We start from the raw sequence: 21,964 nt of genomic DNA on the forward strand, positions 1-21,964 counted from the left end.
TAACACCGACCAACTAGAGGGCTGCGTTTAACGAGCCAATCCTAACAAACGAGGCGGGATTAGATTAGGAGTCGATAAGTAAACAAAACAATGTACAAAAGCAACTTTTGACCTTTTCTTTCAGGTTGTTGTGTCTTGTATCTGACAAAAAAAAGTTTTTGAACAGCAGTTGATTATGTTTTATTACAGTTTCATTACTAGTCTTGCCAAAGACCAAAAAAAATGCAGTTAAATAAGGAAACCTAAATCTTTATGGAAACGTTTAACTGATCTCTCTCAGATTGTAATGAGACCCTAAATGAGTGTTTATTAAAACCAGCACACTTGGAAGTGAAATAAAATAACAACAACTCATTGGCAGTGCAGATCCATCAGTCCATCCATCCAACCATCCATCCATTTTCCCATACCATTTATCCTACACAGGGTGGGGGGGCCTGGAACCTGGCCCAAGGAACTCAGGGCACAAGGTGGGGGACATCCTGGACACAATCACACACAAACATTCACACACTACAGACGATTTAGAGATGCCAATCAGCCTACAATGAATGTCTTTGGACCCGGGGAGGAAACTGGAGTACCCAGAGGAAATCCCTGAAGCAGGGGAGAACATGCAAGAGCTGCACACACAGGGCAAATCCCCCCCCCCCCCCCCAGCCCCCAGCCCTGCAGGTGTGAGGCGAACGTGCTAATTTAGCATAGCCACTTCACCTACACAGGCATGTTTTTGGGACTAAACCAGAGAACCTGGAGGAAACCAATACAAAAATGTGAAACTCCACACAGACTGCACTGACAGACCGCACAAGTTAAAAAAAACAACAACATAAAACTAAAACTAAATCTTTCTCTGTCTTCAGACCTGATTTGTAAAAGGCACTGTATGACATCTGGTAGATTAATACCAGATATGTTAAGAAGAATGGGCTAAGCAATCTATCAAAGCTATGGCAGATATATCAGGAAGAATGGAGGGTGAATATTACAACTGAGAGGATCCAAAAGCTGCTGAGAAGATATGAAAGAGGCTAGAGGCAGTCATTAAGGAAATGGGTGGACATGCAGGTGATTTCAGATATTTACATCCTATTTAGAAAGGGAAATGCAAACATATTGTTTACATTTTCACTATTGATATTTTTAGCATACACTATTTGACCATTTTTTGTTGCTTTGGAATGAACATATACTTGCACATTTTAACTTTGTTCTAAGTGGGTGCTAACTTTTCTACTCAGTGCTATACAAGGAGTTGGGAGCCAGCTGGAATTTAGCCATAATCACATTTTGGCTTGTACTCTAAACCTGTTCTTAAATTATACTAGTCTACAATTAATTTATTTATATCCTAATTAGCCACACAAAATATAGATGCTATTTCAGATGTATATTTCCTCCCTGGGCTGTGAAAATAATTATTATGCCATGGAAACCCTGCTAAAAGAAGGTGTAGCTATCTCAATCACTTTAGAAAATTCAAGCTTACATCATAGTAGGTTTACCACAAAGCTGGTTATGGTTGAAGAATGACGTTATAAATTACTTGAGAATTAGCTAAATGAATTTCCTTTCAGACACCAGTTAATGACTGGGTCCTCAGTGCAGGCATGAGGCTGTGTGTTATTAAATAAGGACAGGATTTGAGCAGACTAAATGCTGCAATCCTAGTGCATCCCTTAGGCCTCTTTCTAAACAGACTTTGAATAATACATATTCATTGTCTTCAGGTTTTATGTTTTGCTTGTGAGGATAATTTTTTTAATCAAAACCAAAATAAACTTTTTGCATTTTATTTTGGCTAGGTTACTGCAATCAGCTAATTGAAAAGACCTAATTAAACATTAATAATGTTATATATTCATCGGCTTATGCTAATTATTAGAGAGCAGGGGAAATTCCCCATCACTGGTGCTTTTGCCCTGTAGTGTGTGTCCCCTGTCAGTGTGGTCATTGTGTCTCATTAAAATCTAATGGGTTGGAAATGGCAGCTGGGCTTCAGAGGAGCTTCACACCCACGCACTAGCGTAGAGAAGCTTTCTTTACCATGGGGGAATCCCCACACAGGTACATGTCTGGGCGAAGAACCATGCTCAGCCTGTGAAGGGCAACATGGGTTCATGGCAAGTCCTATATGATCATGTAAATAACAAAGGTCATTAAATGTTTTTAGTTGTAGTTGGTTTTTTGTTTATTTAATGTCCCTTGCATAGAAACCATTGCATGATGACAAAGCTTATTGGCTAAAACGCTGTGGATATATGGAACACTAAGCCTATTGCTGCTACCCTAGCAATACTTTACAGTTTACAGCCCATGTTCTGCATATTTATTGTTGTGCGTATTTTTTTGTCCTGTGTATGTATTGTTTTGTTCTGTGTATTTAATTTCTTGCACTCGTTTCACACTGTTGTGTATTTGCACTTTATGTAATTTTGCGTACTGTTATGTGTTGCACCATGATCCTGGAGAAACATTTTGTTCCAATATATACAAGCTATAAAGAGGAATGACAATAAAAAACCCACTTGACTTGACATTTTTCAACAAATTAATATTTTTTAAAACTCTCTTTAGGCCCTTAGTGACCCTTAAACATGTCCTAATTATGCATCAAAAAACTGATGCCAGTTAACTTTTGTTTCTTTTTACTGTTCATAATTATCCTGAAATCGGAGTGTGCAGTAGCAGCATGTAAATCGAATACAATTTGGGCAAACAGTAAAGATTGCAACCATCATGCAAACATTAACCATTTGTGCAAGCATACTGCAGGTACACAACTGTCAGATCATGGGACGAAGCAATTGGTGCAAGAGGACTGACCCATTCAAGCTGAAATGCATGGTTTAAAATGTTGTTACTTTTTGTATTACTTGTGTTACCTTTTGTAAAGTAGTAACAGCAACAACAGCAACAACAACAACAACAACAACAACAACAACAATAATAATAATAATAATAATAATAATAATAATAATAACAAGAAGAGGATGAAAAACCATCATATTATTATTATTGTTGTTATTATTGTTGTTGTTGTTGATTATGTTGTTAATGTTAAGTCAGGGCTGCTAGTTGTAAACTAGAACATGATGGAAAAAAAGTGTGCTGGAAAAGTAAGTACTGAGGTAGCAGTCCTTAGTGAGGTAAACATGGTCAGTCAAATGATCTTACTCTCAGGTACTTGAAATTTCTTGTATTCGGTCTTGTATTGTTATGAGTCATTTAGGCTGTGACAGAGGATTAGCTCGAACAATGTACTTATTCAATAACATCTTACATCACTGTCAAGATCAAATATGTGACCCTGATATACTTTTACATTTACTAGAATAACAGACAAGAGAATACAGACAAAGGAAATCACATGGTGTGTTTTTGTACTTATGACAGTTTGTGTATACTCGTGACCAAAGCTGAATGAGTCCATGTGTTTCTCTATACATTGAATTAGTCTGTCACAATGACATCATCCATTATCTGACCTGGTATCTGTAAACTTCATCTCCAGGACTATAGCCATCTCGCCTCTAGTTTAACAAATTAGCAGTCATTGCTGTCACCATAAGTGGCTACTAAACAGTGGCTGTCAGGGGTGAGTGAGGTAGCACAGGACAGCAGCTGTCTCTCCCCATAAACTAATTGGAGGGTGGTGAAAGACAAACATGTTGAAAACAATTTCGAGTAGAACATGCATATCGTGCAGCGGTGGACTGGGTTTTAGCTCATGTTTCAAACGTTATGCTGCAGTCAGTGCAAATGTATTTTACTTAACAAAAGGCTTTATATTTGTGAAAATATGCAAACACTAATTATTTTATAACAAGTGGGCAATTAATGCTTAACTTTTCAGATTAACAATTGAATCGGTTCACACAGACCTGGTTGTCTTTTAGTTATCAGATAGTTATGTTTATTTTTCATTGTTTATTTTATTGATTTTATTGTTTATTTTTTATGCATTTCAATTTTATTTTATTTGTATAGTGCTTTTAACAATGGACGTTGTCTCAAAGCAGCTTTACAGACACATATAAACATACAATACAGATTTTAAGTGTGTGAATTTATCCCTATTAAGCAAGCCGGTGGCGACGGTGGCAAGGAAAAACTCTCTAGGATGATATGAGGAAGGAACCTTGAGAGGAACCAGACTCAGAAGGGAACCCATCCTCATCTGGGTAACATCGGATAGTGTGAATGTAAAAAAAAGTTCATGGTTTTTATATGAAGTCTGTTTGTTGAACTAGTCCACTGTTCACTAAAGGAGACTTGAGTGCAAAACTGCATGTGGTAATTGCAGTCCTAAGGCCACAGCAGCAACCGTAGTCCCAGCAACCACAGCGAGAATGTCCATGTGGAACTGAGGTCCAAAACCATTTCCATGGTACTTCAAGCGATACAATCCTAAGCAATCTCCAGGCTGTAGCCTCCAGTTGATGAGAGCTCCATCCAGAGGTAGGGCATCAGGAAGGATCAGGCAGGTCTGGAGAGCAGAAAGGGTCAGGATCACTGGCATCTCCATAAAATCATGTGTGGCTCGACAGAAGGCGAGAGGGAGAGGGAGGTAAAGAGAGGAAGACATTGTTAGGTATGCTTACTATCCTGTGATGGGTACTTTGTGTAAAAGAAAGTCTATTCATTCTAAGCTTGAGTAAGCAAATATTTTTTCAGCCTATACTTAAACACAGAGACTGTGTCTGAGTCCCGAACACTAATTGGAATGCTGTTCCATAACTGCAGAGCTTTGTAAGAGAAAGATCTTCCACCTGCTGTAACCTTCACTATTCAAGGTACCAACAAGTAGCCTGCACTTTTTGATCTAAGTAGGCATGGTGGATTTTTTATCTTATTATATACTGTGAGGATACGATACTCAGGCTGATTTCAGCAACATTCAACGTCAGTGTCAGTTTCATTCCCAAATCTTTACATTGGCCACAAACACAAAACGTTACAAACGATATCATACTTTACAATTGTTTTTATGTTATAACTACATTAAGCTGTTATCTCTTCTGCTGTGTCGAGGTATATCCTTGCCTGCATGCCAGCAGTAATAAATGTAATCCCCTGGTATTGTTTTGGTTTTGGTTTATACCACAGCATTGTTGACTTCTCAAATTTGAGTGGTCAGAAGCTGTTCTGTTATTGCAGCAGTAGTTCTGGCTGTAAGTGAAATTGAAAGTTTATATCAATTAACATTTGTTTCTATAGTAACAGCTGTGAAAGGTAAGGGACTTGTATGTCAAACATAATATAAAATTAAATATTAAAATCTTAAAATGTTTTGTTATTGACAAACTGCATTTTTTTTTGCTTTTTAACTTCAAGAGAGAGGAAAAGAGAGGCTGCTGAGAGAACTCTTTATAGCCACGATGTGTCATTCAGTAATAAAATAAATTGTAATTGTTTGCAAATCATTGTCATATAAGAGGACTAAAATGTATGTTGTTTTAGGAAAAATAATCTGCTTTGCTTCAGGCATTACACCACCCCATCATAGATTATTTTCTTATAACAGCGTGCCCTGTCGTGTTCATTCCTTACTGATTTTGTATATCCTTATTTTGTGGATACAACATGTAAAGTTTTGACAAAACTCCATTAAGTGGTTTGTTTATATGGGAAATAGAAACAAGTTTCAGCAAGGGTTAGCAAGAAAAGCCTTCATATTAATACTAATTAGAACCCATTAGTGTTTTGTCCAAAACTAGATATTCAGAGGAAGTGTTTATACTTCTACACTACAGTTCTTAAAGATGATGTTTCTTGGAAGTGCACTACACAATTAAATAATAATAAAAAAGCCAAAACATTATTTTATATTTATGAAAAAGAATGTGTATACTAAAATGTGTTGATTTTTTAAATGAGCGTAAATATAAGGATTAAATGAACATGTGAAAAGACGAAGTGTAAGTCTGTCAGATTTCATGCAAATTCAGCCAACGGACATGAGGGCTGTCATAGTAACCCGTGAATGAAAAAGAAAAACAATACAAAATGGCAGACATAATAAACAACCCGATTTACATTTGGTGCTAAAATGCATCTTTAAATAGATTTCAGACACAGTTAGTGATACTTCACTATGTCAGATATAGTGATGGCCAGATGAGCCAAAAATAAAAATCCAAATAATGCTGAAGTATGCAATGATAAATTTGGTCAGTTAATATTCGTGTTTTGACATTTTATGAAGCTGAAGGGGGAAAGGCTCACAGTGTGAACAAGAAATACACCTTTGGGATGAATATGAATAAAATATCTGAATATTTTTGAATGGATAATTATCTGATTATGCCTCCTCACATGCTAAGAAGAAATTAATTTAAGATCGTGTTTAATAAAGAGAAAGGTTATTTGAAATATATCTTCAGGACTGTATACAACATATGTATGCCAAATAGCACACATGCACACAAAAAAGATGCTAAAGATGTGACTTAGGATTTGTGCACCTTCCACTTACATTGATGCCACTTTCAATCACGCATATGGAAGAAGGTGTTAGGTTACAGATGCACAGGCATGATCTCATCGTCACCATGTGGGATCATCTCACACGTGGCTGCAGTCTGGGGAGCACTATGGAAATGGGGAGGAGCAGCACTGATGGAGTCAGGGGTCGATTGGCCTGACGTTGGTTGTTAAGTCCAGCTGTTGTCACTGTGACCTCATGTGACTTCTACAGACCAGCTAACAATGGCTCTTTTCACGAGACTATTTTTCACACAATGCACAGGAATGTCATGTTTATGTATGTGGGGCTTCCCCATGATAAGAAACTTTCAAGCTGACTAGGGAAGATTGAGTTTGAGCTGCTTAATATGACTGCGTGATAATCTGCATGATTTTATAATTTGATATCATTCTTCAGTATGGATTCAATATAAATTCACTTTGGTCTGTAGGCTGGTTTCACGTGAATGGCTGATATAACTGATATAACTTCATGGCTTGCATGGCTGATGAAGGGCTTTTGTCTGAAACGGTTTCACTGGAAAATTTTCTGTACTATACAGCCCCCTCGATGTCATATTTGCATAACTAAACTATCAATGTTGGGTATTTATCATTCTGAGTTTATTTAAATAAAAAAGAAGTTTATAACTTTTTAAAGCATCTACCTACAGATAAGTCACAGCTGTTGAACTCTTTTTACCAGAAGCCAAAAAAATAGAATTTTCGCATGTTTTGGGGGTCCCCATGTTCAGCATTGACTTTTTTGACATGTCACACTCCACAGACACTCAGTGCTTTAATAATTTGCAGTTTTTGAATAAGTATTCTTGTTTTTACCTATGTATAGACTTTGATTAAGCATGTCTACAAAATAATTATCCATCCAATCATGCTGTAGAACATTGTTTCCATTTCGCTTGCATAATCTTTTCTCTTGCATAATCTCTTCCACCATTATGTTGTAATGTTGATGACTCATTGTCTCTTGTGACTCTGGCGTGCACCTTCGCTTTATGTCTCCTGAGCTCTCCTGTTGCTAATTGTTGGACTGTCACAACAATTAGGTCACCGTTGAGTGTGTGTTTACAAAACCTAGCTGTGCTATGGCTCGAACCTGATACTCACTGACTCACTGGTGGGGCGAAATGGGGGCCAACGTGGTGGCCTACCTCACTTATGTTTGCATTTGTGACATCTATGTGAGAGGTGATGTTGCCCCTGTATTAGATTTCATGCCTTGGTCAAATCCTCAACTGTTTGTCTGGATGCTTGTATGCTGACAGCCATCTATTCAAGTGCATCATTATCTCTCGAATATTGAAAGACACCACTGACCATGTTTGCAATAAGACCATGAACAGACTGAGTCATGTTAAACCACTGGATTCAGCATTAATTCAGAATTACCTCAGGACTGGGTTTTATATGCACAAATATGCAACAAGTCCTTTTGAAGGTAATGCAATTATCCACCTACATTAAACTCTAAAACAGCATCTCATTTAAACTAGAGACAGCCTAAACGCCTAAAATCTCTATCAGCACATATAACTTTTCTTTTATTTTAGACTAGTTGGTCACACACACACACACACACACACACACACACACACACACACAGTGGAGTCGATGTATGAAATGCGCATGCGTGGTTATTTTCCAGTAGTTCAAGCTCCTCTGCCCGGAAACAGCGTTACCTCGGCAGCTGTACGAGGACAAAACGATTGGTCCCTGAGCATTTAGCATCATGGACTACAGTCTCAACTGCATCATATTAAACCAAATAACTTGTCGAAACAGGTGGTGAATTAAGTGGCGTACAATCCTGATATACTATTTAGCACGCTAGTGTGCCATTTGAGAACTTTCTGGAAGATGGTATAACCACCAAATTCAGCACCACTTTCATTTTTCATTACACACATATCGCCTGGAAAACAAAATCTGAAGCAGTTGTCCTTCAAATGTAAACAAATTAACGTGTGAAGAATAATATCGTTTTAAAAAAAGTACATTTTTTATTTAAATGGAAATTTACCACAAGATGGCGGTAGTACCTCGGTAATATTTATAGCGTGCTTTAGCGCCCTCTGCTGGTCACTAGGCATTTTATTACGGAGCAAGTGAATGATTTCAAACACAGACATGGAGATTCCCTGTACTGTAGGTTGTTTTTGTGGGGTACCTCCTTCGCACTGACACTTAACTCACTTAGGTGAGTTAACTTAGCTAAGTGCATTGCACTTCTGCATTTAGGGCAGCAAAATGCCATACTTCAAATTTAAGGTGGTTTACACTAGTGGTTATCAAACTTCCAGGCCCCATTTAACTGCAAAATAACTTCCCCCTCAGTGCAAATTTATTTTATGAACATAATCCAACTGTTCAAAAGTTATGTATATACAGTACAATACTGTACAACAGTCTTAGGCACATACAAAGAAATGCTGTAGAGCAAATATGCCTTCAAAATAATGAAATTAAATGTATCTACATTATAAAAAAATACTATAAAGAACAGTAAACCTTAATAAATGAAATAAAGTCAGTATTTGATGTGATGACCTTTTTTTCCCCAAAAAATAAAATAAAATAAAAATAGAAGTCTCAGGTACAATGAGTGTAGTTTGATAAGGAAATGAGCTGTAAGTTTTATTGAGCATCTTGCAGAACTTCAATTCAATTCAATTTTATTTGTACAGTGCTTTTTACAATGGACAGTGTCTCAAAGCAGCTTTACAGAAACATATAAACACAGGATACAGATTTTAAATGTGCAAATTTATCCCAATTGAGCAAGCCGGTGGCGACAGTGGCAAGGAAAAACTCCCTAAGATGTTAAGAGGAAGAAACCTTGAGAGGAACCAGACTCAGAAGGGAACCCATCCTCATCTGGGTAACAACAGATAGTGTAAAATGAAGTCTGTTTGGCCTTAGAAGCAACCGTAGTCCCAGCAATCTGGAATTGGAGTAGATGAGAGCTCCACCCAGAGGTAGGGCATCCGAACGGATCAGGCAGGTCCGGAGGATCAGGATCTCTAGTATCTCCATAAAATCGTGTGTGGCTCGACAGAAGGAGAGAGGGAGAGAAGAGATTATTAGGACTGTGCTTAGCATAACAGAAAGTCTAGTCATGGTAGGCTTGAGTAAACAAATACGTTTTAAGCCTAGACTTAAACACTGAGACTGTGTCTGAGTCCTGAACATTAATTGGAAGGTTATTCCATAACTGTGGGGCTCTATAAGAGAAAGCTCTTCCCCCTACTGTAGCCTTTGCTATTCAAGGTACTGTAAAATAGCCTGCATCTTTTGATCTAAGTAGGCGTAGTGGATCATAGAAAACCAAAAGGTCACTTAGATAGTGTGGCGCAAAACCGTTTAGTGATTTACAAGTTAATAATAGTATTTTATAATTAATGCGTGATTTCACTGGGAGCCAATGCAGTGTGGATAAGATCGGGGTGATGTGGTCGTATCTTCTGGTTCTAGTTAGGACTCTACCAGCTGCATTGTGGACTAACTGGAGATTCTTTATGCTACTGGAACATCCAGACAGTATGGCATTACAATAATCTGGCCTAGAGGTAACAAAAGCATGAACTAAAATTTCTGCATTATGTAGTGACAATGCATTTCTTATCTTAGAAATATTTCTGAGATGAAAGAAGGCTATCCTAGTAATATTATCTACATGAGCGTCAAATGATAGACTGGAGTCAATAATCACACCAAGGTCTTTTACTGCTGTATATGACAAAACAGAAAGTCCATCCAGAGTTACAATGAGATCAGAAAGCTTACTTCTAGCTACACATGGTCCTAGTACTTCTGTCTTATCAGAATTAAGTCAGAGGAAGTTAATAAGCATCCAACGTCTAATGTCTTTTACACATTCCTCAACTTTATTAAGCTGCTGTCAGTCATCTGGCTTTGTTGAAACATATAGAACTAGTCACAGTTCTTCTGGAGACTTTGACTGTCGCACTTGCTTCTTATTTTTGCAGCAAAACCCAGCAGCCTTCATTGTGTTTTTTGTCTGAAAAGTGGTCTCTTACTCAATATGCTGCTTTCTTTACTGACATACAAACATTTTTTTCTGTAACATTTAATTTTGTGCTGGAAAACTAATGTTTGGGAATCAAATGTTTTTGTACTGACTCGATAATGTAGAAGTCATAAAATAAAAATCTATAACAAAGTTTGTACTAAAAAATAGGGTGCCTAAGCTCTTTGCACAGTAATATATGTGTACAATAATTTTCTGGCTATGTATTGGTGCCATAGAGCTTTTTATTCCTGAACCTCCCACCGACAGAACTTAACAGGTTGCTTGTTTTTGAGGTGCAGTTTGGGTTAAACTATTTCAATTCAAGTAATCAGTTAAACAGGCTAATAACCTTAAAAATTCAAGAATCAATATAAAAACTTCAGGTTATGATTTTCACCAGTGTAACAAAAAAGACAAGTAAAAGACCCCCTGACTACTTTAAGAACCAGTGTTCTATACCACCAGTTTTTCACAATCTAGCAATATTTATCCTAGACCCCCCTTTCCCTGTTATTTCCTCTTCACAGTCTTTCCCTGCTCAAGTACACCAGACTCATGCCTTTTACAAGTAAATCACATGTTCATTTATTTTTTGGCTGTGGTCTCCAATAAACAGGGGTCCGGTGGGGTTGCTGTTGATCTCTAACAATCGAAGTTGTTATACTTGTTTAATTATTATAGATAAAAACCTATGTGACTGAGCAACTTAAAGCTCAATACCTTGGGGGACCTATACAATATTATGCAGTTAATTGGTGTATATTTGACTAATATATTGGATTATATCTATAAAATAAATCTGAGCTCTGATTTTTAAAAAAATTTTTAAGAGAAGGTTTGCATGGAAATGGGAAAGAATCTGTGAACCTTATCTTACCCAAGCCCCCCAATATGGTCCAAATTTGAATGAATTATTGTAATTATTTATTCATATAGTACTACATTACAAAATATTACACAGTTAGTTACAGCCATATCAAATATACAATGTACAACAAAACCACAGAACCTTCAAAGATTATGGTCCTGAAAATCATCACAATGAACAACTCAATCTGTAGCATCCCAGTTCCACATGTACACACAGAGAGAGAAAGAAAAAACCCAGTTTTAACAAGGACCACATATTGTCCTTCATGTTCTTCTATTCTTCATCAACCTCTTCGTCAGGACAGCAATAATATTCAACAAAACAAATCTGTCCATCATCATTCCGTACAAGATACTGTAATGAGAGGAAACCTCGAGTATCTGTTCTCACTGACACCTTGCAGGACAGAGCCAGTGCCTTAGTGGAGGGTTTTAGTAGTGACATCTTGTACCTGTAAGAGCAGTAAGAGAACAGACAAAACTCATAATCCAGGGATTAGATTAGATACATGATAGTCTAGTAGAGCCTTCAGTAGGCGACTCACTTACATTGTATCCACAGAACAACAACAAGAAAACAAAACAAAACATACTGTACCTGGACAATATGAAGCTGATAAACAGTAAATGGTATCAGTAAATCAAATTTCCCAATGACATTTAAAACCCTACTGCCAAGTGTCCTGGCTGTACCTCTGTGTACAACCTGCACAACTTGGTTTATACTCTTAAAGTGCCTTTGCAACACCATCACTGTGTCTGAAATCGCTCCCTCACTCACTAATTCATCATTTCTTATTTCTTATTCACTCTCTTGTTCACATCTCTTCCCCACGGCCGTCCACCTGATGTAAAAGAAAACTTGATACATCAGGCCAGACCACCTTCTTCCATTGCGCCATGGTCCAGTTCTGATGCTCACATGTCTATTGTAGGTACTTTCAGTGGTGGACAGGGGTCAGCAGGGGCACTCTGACCGGTCTGTGGCTACGCAACCCCATACACAGCAAGCTATGATGCCCTTTCTATCATAACCAGCATTAAATTTTTCAGCAATTTGTGCTACAATAGCTATACTGTGGGATTGGACCAGATGGGCTAGCCTTCCTTCCCCACGTACATCAATCACCCTTGGGTGCCCATGACTCTGTCGCCGGTTCACCGGTTGTGCTTCCTTGGATCACTTTTGGTAGGTACTAACAACTGCATACCGGGAACACCCCAAAGTCCTGCTGTTTCAGAGATGCTCTGACCCAGTCGTCTAGCCATCACAATTTGGCCCTTGTCAAAGTCGCTCAGATCTGTACACGTGCCCACTTTTCCTGCTTCCAACACATCAACTTTGAGAACTGAGTGTTCACTTGCTGCCTAATATATCCCACCACTTGACAGGTGCTTGACAAGATAATCAATGTTATTCACTTCACCTGTCAGTGATTTTAATGTTATGGCGAATCAGTGTAAATTTGGAGAGTTTATACAACAATACAAAATGGCTGCATTTTAATAGCCCACAATATGGTGGACTAGGGAATGACAAAAGACAGGTCATCTTTTACCTGTTGGTCTGTGTCGTCATGCACTGGAACAGTTCCATCATGTCAGAGTCTTTAGGGTAGTCATAATGAGCATTTCCTGAATTTCCAAATGTAGACAGCCTGTGGGGAAAGTAGAAGTTATCTTTGAGGGATATTAACATCAGCATAAATCTTAATATTAATACTTTAGCAAAATATCTCTAATATACAATATGAGTGCACTTTATAGCAACATTTAAAGACATTTAGTGTGTAAGGTTTAATTTGATCACAAATGGTAAAATTGTGTACATTAAGTTAGTAATAGTCAAAATTATACCAGTCAAATTTTTTTTGCATCTCCCTTTGAACGTGATTTAAATATTCTCAGATAATCTGCGTGCAGTAGTAAAGACAAAGGGTGGTCATACAACTTCACCATATCCTCTGAGCAATTTTTGGATCCTCTCAGCTGTAATTTCTCCAGGAACAGGGTTTCATGATAAATATCTCTTTATCATCCATCTAGGCTCATTTGACCTTTTATATATTTAAATCATTCTCTCCCTCTCAGTGTTGAACAAAAATCTTATTTATCAATATATCTGCACCTGAAATAGGGATGACTTGGCGACATTGTTAGCTGCAGGATCTCGCTGGTCAAGTCCAGCTCTGAAAATGCCTCTTTCAAGCTGTCTGATTGAAGGATCACCTTGTTGGTGACATTGTTGCTGCAGAAATCGAAATCTAAAGGCTCCTCTGGCTCCTGGGTGTTAATCTTGCAAACGGTTACCACTCCTCCTTCCTCCAGGAACAGGGTTAATGGGTAGCCATAGCCATTGTAACACATTCTCAGAGCTGTGCTCACTCCTTAATGAGAAAAGACGAATAGATGAGGTGAACTAACCACAGAGATGCACCCTTTATACATCAGTGTCAGATCCTATAGATGTTTTACTTACGTAATTATTGATCTATGATTATCTATATTATTATAGTTACAATCTGCACTACATGCCTGGCACTGTGCTTCCTCCGAAGATGGTGAGGCAATCCAGCAGCACTGTGAGGTTCACCTGAAACCCAATGACATCCTCCTTCAGGGTGAACTCTTGAAAGATCTCCGCCTACAGAAACAAACACACTTCCTATTACACAAACCAATGACTCAGAGTTGACAGTATTTTCAAATGATCTACCCCGAGCACCAACCTGAATGAAAGCATTTGCTTGAAGACATTTGGACTCTTCTACGGTAACTTTTAGTCCGTTTTGTGTTACATGAAATATCGCATAGTCTTTGAAGGATATCGCTTTCAGGATGTTGGAAAGGTTCCTCACATTATCCAGACTAGCTACCAGAACATACTCATCATTTCCTAATTGGGACTGAGTTGACAGAGGCATCCTTCTCAACGATCAAGCATCTACAAGCATAACAAACAAGAGAATGTAGTTCAGTATATAAAGTCATACACCCTTAAGGAGAAAAGTTTTATTTCAAATCTGCACAATATTTAGGTCATGAAAGTCAGCCTAGTTTAACGGTATCATTAACTGTGTGATTAGCTTACTTTTGTATAGTAAACAGAGATACACTAACTGATATACAACTGTCTTATACTCACCTATTTAACACGGTTACCTACAAATATTACATTAATTACATATAAATTGTGTATAATAAAACACTTTTGGCGCTAAAGACTTTTCTCTTCTTCGCTGCTCATTTTCTTCTTCTTTGACATGTTTTTCAGTGGACAGACCGCATTACTGACACCTACTGACTGGAGTGTGGCGTGGCGGTTTCAAGGGATTTTCTTAAACTTGTCAAACTAAATGGTAACTTCTAGATACAAGAATTGAAAGACATTTTTGTGAATTATTCCCTTCCTATAACAATATGCTAATAAGCATGCTAATGACTCTGAGACAGTTCCTGCGTCCCAATTCGCCTACTATCCATCCTAATTTGTATCAGAGATTAGAAGTAGTGTGTCCCAAATCTTACATTTACATTTATTCACTTAGCAGACGCTTTTATCCAAAGCGACTAACAAATGAGAAAAATACAGGCAAAGCGATATATCACGCAGAGAACAATACAAGTAGTGCTACCATACAAGATCCATTAATTGAGTTCCAGAAGAAGCAAAGTGCATAGAGTAGAGGTGGAAAGTGCATATATATATATATATATATATTATTAATTTAATTATTATTATTAATAATAATTAATTATTATTAATAATAATAATAATAATAATAAAAACATTATATATATATATATATACACACATATATATATATATATATATACACATATATATATATATACATATATATATATACACATATATATATATATATATATATATATATATATATATATAATGTTTTTATTATTATTATTATTATTATTTATTTATTTATATTTTTTTTATGAGTTTGTTAGGTGTTCACGGAAGAGGTGGGTCTTTAGCTGTTTTTTGAAGATGGTGAGAGATTCTGCGGTCCGGATTGAGATTGGAAGTTCAGCATTTTAGCATGTTGAAATGAGTATCCCAAAGGTACCCAGATATTCTACTATTTCCGGTAGATTTTCAAAGTGTGGAACTGTAGATACTTGTTCAGTTAATATTTCCCCCACAATTCCTTGCGCAAGGGTGGAGGAGTTTTGTGACGGTTTGCTTTGCTGAATAGAGCGCTGCAGGGATGGCGCATTTTTGTAGGACAACCCGGAAGTTAGCATCACCCTGGTTCCCTCGATAAAAAGCCAATAGGGGTTTTCCATTGGTTTTTGGATTATTTCAGACAATAAACTCTGTGACCAACAAACGTTTATGATTCTTACACGTTTTGTTAACCAAGATAATCTTCACAAATGAACACAACTTTTATTAATTTTTAAGCCTAAATACAATTGCCAGAAGTAAACGGCTAAAAAGCTTAATTTAGGCTATAAACGAACTACACCATGGTCGCACGAGTTCGTCACCTCCACTAAGCTTCTGACAGAATTAACAGCACTACAATTTGAAGAAAATGCTACAATTGGAAAATACTATAAACTGATACATCTACAAGTTGGAAAGTTTGAGTTGGAATAATAATCTGCAACAGTGTGAGTATAAACACATCAAGGATGTAGTAGATGAGTTTTCCTGTTCGGCTTGATGATGTTTTATGTACCCTACAACCTCTGTAGTCCCATTTAGCCACTTGTTAGCAACCGCCTTTTTCAAGACATGTAAAAGCTTAACAAAAATCACAAGTGGGGTATTAGTGGTGTTTTTTATGTTGTAGAAAAAAAATCTGAAAATATCTTCTTATTTCAGGAATGTAACCAAAAACCCATTCAAACCCCCACTGACTTCAGGACAATGGAACCGGAAGTGCTAAAATGCTTATTTCCATGTTTTAGGACTCGTTTCTGCACCACTCTATTCAACGTGCAAACATGGTGGATGAGTTAAACGTCATGGATGCATTTTAGAGAGGTGTAAATGAAATGTGGAAAAATAAATCAGGGGTAAATTAAATTATATAATATACATTATATAAGGAGTAATGAAAGAAGGGAAAGCTGAAATGTGATGAGGAGTTTGTTTACAGTGACAGTGTGTAACTAGGCAACAATGTTCTTTTCCCGTTAAATGACGTGTTAGTATGTCCCAGTACTTGCATACTCTTTTACTACACACTCAAAAGTATGTGCTTCCTCACAAAAAGAGTACGTACTTTTATTGCATAGTATAAGTAGGCGAATTGGGAAGCAGGAAGTGAGCTCCTGGGCACAGATGTAGAAATGGCCGCCATATATTTGACTAGATATTTTGACTGCATACAGTGTTTACAATGTTCACAATATTTAGTTTATTATGATCTTTTTTTAGTTGCCCAAAGTTCTACAAAAATTAATAAACACTCACTTTAAAGGTATAATGCTGATTTCTTTTTGTCACACTTCCTAGTTAATGCATAGGCTATTTCTACAGTTTTCAGGGAGACTTTTGGACCTTTAGGACTTTTGGATAATTAAAAAGAGTAACTTTAAACAGAAGCTCTGGCTTTGGGGCCCCTGAGACTTGGGGCCCTGACCTTGTTCCTTGTAGACCTGTTCGGTAATCCATCCCTGCCCCTTCAGTGTCCAGTGACGCTATCAGACCTTCCCTTTGTGTGTGGAAACTAATGCGTATAACTTGATTTGATTAACAGCCTAAACAGACGTGTGTGTGTGTATATATATATATATATATATATATATATATATATATATATATATATATATATATATATAAATAATACTTCATATATGCTTTATATATAAAGCACCAGCTCTTATCTTAGACTGCCTCCTCCACTCACTGCAAAGCAGGAATCACCAGTTCTGTTGTAAAAACTGATTTTACGAGATAAATCTTGGAACATTCTACATGTTAATAGGGAAATCTTCCGTATAGATTGTATAGAAACATTATGCATGTACAGTTTATATATACAGTGTATATATTTGACGTATAACCTGTAGATTATGAAGTTCTTTTTAGGCAATGAATTAACGATGTAGAGTGCTTAAATGATTTGAATGAATAATTTGACACCCCCTCTCCCCTCTCTAGTGTCGAAGTGGTACGACCCGCCCGTCTCCAAGGCAGCCGCAACACAGTGGGACGGAGGCGGAGTCACATCAGCTGGACTCGGTCCCGGTGACACATAATCCAGCGCGTTAGAAAAGGACAAGTTGCTCTGTACTTTTTCGGTGAGGTAAAAGTGTGTTGTGTTATTTAGCGTAACACGCACTTTGAACCGATATTGTACTTTTCTCTCTCATATACATGTTTTGTCATTCAGTGAAGACCGTGTTTATTATTGGTTAGCATGTTAGCTCCTACACTGATAAACCAGCATTTCGGCTAGCCTTATTGTTGTTCGTTAGCCGCCTAGCTAGCTAACGGTTGATCGGTCGGCATATGGTATGGACCTAGAGACTGTTTACTTCAGTGTATAAATATTCTTTGATGGTTTAACCAGTCTTAGCTTAGAGGACGAGTAGCTGGACTTTTGCTGTCATACCTGAACTAAACAGAGTACATTGTTGTTGTTGTTAATAATAATAATAATAATAATAATATTTTGCTTTCAGTTTGACCTGGCTGTGTTGAAACAGCTCCGTTCTGTCAGTTGGACTAACTGAAGTGTTATTAAGGGCAAAGTCGTGTGGTGTTGTGTGATTAAACCCTAGCAGGCTCTGTCTCCTGGTCATGGCGAAAGATCCCCTAGCAGAAGCTGGACTTCATTTCGATGAACTGAACAAGTTACGAGTACTCGATCCAGATGTTTCCCAGAAGACCACCGAGCTCAAAGAAGAATGCAAGGACTTTGTTGATAGTAAGTTTACTGAAGATACAGTAAACAGTGGGTTTTTCAAAGTATTTTAAGTTAAAGAATATTCATAGGTTTTGCACCGATAACACTTTTTTCCATTCTTGATACAATACTGATATCGGAGTTGTGTGTATCAGCCAATACTCAGTATGGATCCAGTCAGTAACCCACTCTCACATTTACAGTTACAGTTATATAGCGCTTTTCTAGACACTCAAACCGCTTGTTGAAATCTCCTCAACCACCACTAGTAGTAGCATCCACCTGGATGATGCGACGGCAGCCATAGTGCACCAGAACGCCCACCACACACCAGCTGTTAGTGGAGAGGAGAGTGATGTAGCCAAATCAGAGATGGAGATTATTAGGGGGACATGATAGAGAAGGGGCAATGGGGGAATTTTACCAGGACACCGGGGTTATACCCCTACTGTTTTACGATAAGTGTCCTGGAATTTTTAATAACCACAGAGTGAGGACCTCAGTTTAGCGTCTCAGCCGAAAGACTGTGGTTTTTTTACAGTATAGTGTCCCCAATCACTGTACTGGTGCATTAAGACAGGCCACTGGCCAGGTACTGGCCAGGCTCAACCCTGCTTAGCATCAGTGGGACACCAGGCCAGAACTGCAGAGAGATATGACTCTAGCATAAAATGTGCAATGAAGATGAGTTCACATGCATGTTTGCCAGGTCAGTCAGCATCACAAGCATTTATGTCTAAAGTCAGTGACCAGTTGATTAGAACGTATCTCAAATCTGACCTGGTGTTGTAGTATCGTTTCATCCATCCATCCACTTTCCATACCGCTTATACTTCACAGGGTCACAGGTGAGCCTGAAGCCTATCCCAGGGGACTCGGGACACAAGACCCTGAACAAGGTGCCAACCCATCACAGGGCACAATCAAACTCCCATTCACACACTACAGACAATTTGGTAATGCCAGTCAGCCTATGACGCATGTCTTTGGACTGGAGGAAACCGGAGTACCTGGAGGAAACCCCAACAGCACGGGGAGAACATGCAAGCTCCACTTACGCAGGGCAGAGGTGGGAATCAAACCCCCAATTCTGGAAGTTCAGAGTTTCGTGTGTCCACCGGCGTTTTCTCTCTTCGCTTTCTCCACCTCCCAAAAACATGCCAGCGTGTGAACTGGCAATGCTTAATTGTCCCTGTGTTTGTGAATGAATGTATGAATGTGTGTGTGCATCAGGGTGAATTCCCGCCTCATGCACTGTGTTCCTGAGATAAATATAATGTAGTTACTGAAGATAACTGAATGAGATTTTTGGAGGCTGGAAGGGTAGACACACTGACAGGATGGCTTATTTACCCATTAACGCTCCACACCATGCTTTGACTACATGCTTCACTGTTTTTTGATAACAGAGATTGTCCAGTTTCAGAAGATAGTGGGTGGACTTATTGAAATGGTGGATGAATTGGCCAAGGAAGCAGAAAGAGAAAAAATGAAGGTATATATATATTTATTTCAAATGCTCAAGTTATCTATGAACTGTATGAACTTGACGTGTTGTCGTGTATCATTTGACAGGCGATAGGTGCTAGAAATCTGCTGAAATCTGTTGCTAAACAACGAGAGGCTCAGCAGCAACAACTACAGGCTCTAATTGCAGAGAAGCGGATGCAGCTGGAAAGGTTTACTCATGTGTATTATGTCCGTTCCTTGTTTCTGTAGTAGCCAGCTGTACCTAACTGTGGCTGTGTGCACACAAAACTACCCTCTTTAAGTTCTTCGTTCTACTTTTTGACAGGTACAGAATTGAATATGAAGCTCTCTCCAAAGTCGAAGCGGAGCAAAATGAGTTCATTGACCAGTTTATGCTGCAGAAATGATCATCTTTTCTTCAGCGTTTTGGCAAGAGGACAGAAAACTATGATGCTATGCGTCTCTTTGACAGTGACTTCGCTAATGAGAAGTGGGATTCTCTCTTCATCTGTTTCAATACGTAAATTTAACAACCTCAACATATGACTAGTTCCTGGGGTTACAAATGTAATGCATCTGTTCAACAATAAGGCATTAGATACAAGTATTTATATAAAACAGAACATATTTATACTATTTATAACAGAATTATTCTGTAAATCTTATTTTAATACCTCTTTTGCTACCAGGTAATAAATACAGTATCTGCATGTTACTGTAAATAATTACAAAAACCAAGACTTAAGTGTTTTGTTATCTGTATATTTTGTATCCTTTTTGTGATTCGAACACTTTGATTTTATTGCATCTTTAATTTCTCGACACCCTGGATTGTTCATGGGACCACAAAATGAGGTGCATTTAAAGTTCAGGAAATTTTGTAACCAAACAGTGCATTTATTTACAAAATATTATTAAATACTTACACAATACCTGTTGTCAGTATTGCCTGTTTTGACAGACAAGATACGTATAAATGTGATGATTATTTGAATAAAACTATTTTTGCTCATGCAGGTCTACATCTGTTATAAATCAAACAGCTTTCTGGTGTGGATAGCAGTTATAGTGATTCATTCCTCAATCAACAGTATATGATTATGGTCAAGTATTATTTAATCTTCAAAACAAGTAATACTTAGAACATTATTTCAGCTTCTTGGTCTTGGAAGAAGCCTTGGCACTTGGAGAGGTAGAATTATATGTGGAGCTGAAGAGCATGGTGAGGAGCAGCGTGAGGGGAATGAGCAGGTATGGAGCATAAACACACACCAGTGTCCATCGCTCCTTGGATGTTTGCGGACCCGGAAGAGGTGCCAATGGGAAGTTATGGAGTAAGATGTGGCCTAGGATGGGAATTAAAGTGGTGGCCACGTGCACAGAATATATGATTGCTGGAGTCCTGATCCATTTGCATTTACCTGCAAATAAAGTAGTCTAATCAACTTTGCATTGTATACAGGTTAGAATGCATGGCATTAACATATCACACTACTAGAAATCAGATTTGCATAATATCTAGCTGCAGATCAGCTTGGTTCATGAGTCACTGACCTTTTAAAAAGGCGTATGCTGCGATGGGAAAGAAAGGCAGCTGAATAAGACTTTCACAGAATATGAAAGATTTAAACCAAACAGGTGGCTCCAGCACCATGGGGTCTCTGAATTCAGCTGCATACCACTGCAGTACGTCTTTAAACTGCAATGCAAAGCGTTATTTATTTACTTATTTAGTTATTTACAAACTGAACGATAACAACTAAAGGCGTTTTAAACAACTTCAGTACACACTTACTGGTTGAGGATACAACTGTTCTGGGAGTAGTGCTTGAAGATCAATGAAGAGAGTAATAGGAATGTGTGACGCAAAATAAAAGAAAAATACAATTTCTAAAATACGAAGCAACATTTTTTGTATGTATATATCAAAAGTTTATAGAAATATAAGACACCGTTCGAGATAAAGAAAAGCAAAATTCCGCAGCTTTATTTGTATAAAGGCTTAAAAAGGGGGGAACGCGTCATGGGAACGTCGCCTCACGCGCCGGTATTCTCTCTTCCTATTGGCTGTTCACCTCGTTTGATAAACGTCGAAAAGGCGGGGCAATTCCTGAATGCTGGGTGACGTCAGAGATCAAAGTTTTAAAGGGCAAAGTTCAGTCAGGAGATAAGTTATCGCAGTTTGTACCTTTTGCCTGTGAGCTAGCTATATACGTGT

The 21,964-nt window shown here is 37.9% G+C and overlaps 3 protein-coding genes across 8 annotated transcripts; 1 reads left to right on the forward strand and 2 right to left on the reverse strand.

Annotated features, from left to right (window-relative positions):
- Positions 1-11,420: 11,420 nt before the first annotated feature.
- On the reverse strand, positions 11,421-17,118 carry rad1 (RAD1 homolog (S. pombe)). 2 transcript variants are annotated; one of them, XM_053646339.1, is made up of 7 exons: positions 16,959-17,117; positions 14,535-14,755; positions 14,119-14,333; positions 13,925-14,033; positions 13,518-13,776; positions 12,949-13,047; positions 11,421-11,841 (listed from the first exon to the last, which is right to left on the reverse strand). In XM_053646339.1, the coding sequence occupies exons 3-7, from the start codon at positions 14,311-14,313 to the stop codon at positions 11,664-11,666; spliced, it is 840 nt and encodes a 279-aa protein (XP_053502314.1). In that variant the 5' UTR covers positions 14,314-14,333; positions 14,535-14,755; positions 16,959-17,117; the 3' UTR covers positions 11,421-11,663. The 2 variants fall into 2 exon arrangements, with proteins under 2 accessions (XP_053502314.1, XP_053502315.1); XM_053646340.1 differs by lacking the exon at positions 14,535-14,755 and having other exon boundaries at positions 16,959-17,118.
- Positions 17,119-17,528: 410 nt separating this feature from the next.
- ift20 (intraflagellar transport 20 homolog (Chlamydomonas)) lies at positions 17,529-20,678 on the forward strand. Of its 5 annotated transcripts, none has more exons than XM_053646345.1 (5): positions 17,529-17,668; positions 18,152-18,297; positions 19,686-19,771; positions 19,852-19,955; positions 20,072-20,678. In XM_053646345.1, exons 2-5 carry the CDS (start codon positions 18,171-18,173, stop codon positions 20,151-20,153), a joined length of 399 nt encoding a protein of 132 aa, XP_053502320.1. In that variant the 5' UTR covers positions 17,529-17,668; positions 18,152-18,170; the 3' UTR covers positions 20,154-20,678. The 5 variants fall into 5 exon arrangements, with proteins under 5 accessions (XP_053502320.1, XP_053502321.1, XP_053502322.1 ...); XM_053646346.1 differs by having other exon boundaries at positions 18,155-18,297; XM_053646347.1 differs by lacking the exon at positions 17,529-17,668 and adding an exon at positions 17,684-17,882.
- tmem97 (transmembrane protein 97) lies at positions 20,626-21,868 on the reverse strand. Its single transcript, XM_053646343.1, has 3 exons — positions 21,542-21,868; positions 21,301-21,445; positions 20,626-21,167 (listed from the first exon to the last, which is right to left on the reverse strand). The coding sequence occupies exons 1-3, from the start codon at positions 21,653-21,655 to the stop codon at positions 20,893-20,895; spliced, it is 534 nt and encodes a 177-aa protein (XP_053502318.1). The 5' UTR covers positions 21,656-21,868; the 3' UTR covers positions 20,626-20,892.
- Between the last annotated feature and the right edge of the window lie 96 nt (positions 21,869-21,964).

Source organism: Ictalurus furcatus, chromosome 17, assembly GCF_023375685.1.
Source record: "Ictalurus furcatus strain D&B chromosome 17, Billie_1.0, whole genome shotgun sequence".
Classification (NCBI taxonomy): Eukaryota; Metazoa; Chordata; class Actinopteri; order Siluriformes; family Ictaluridae; genus Ictalurus; species Ictalurus furcatus.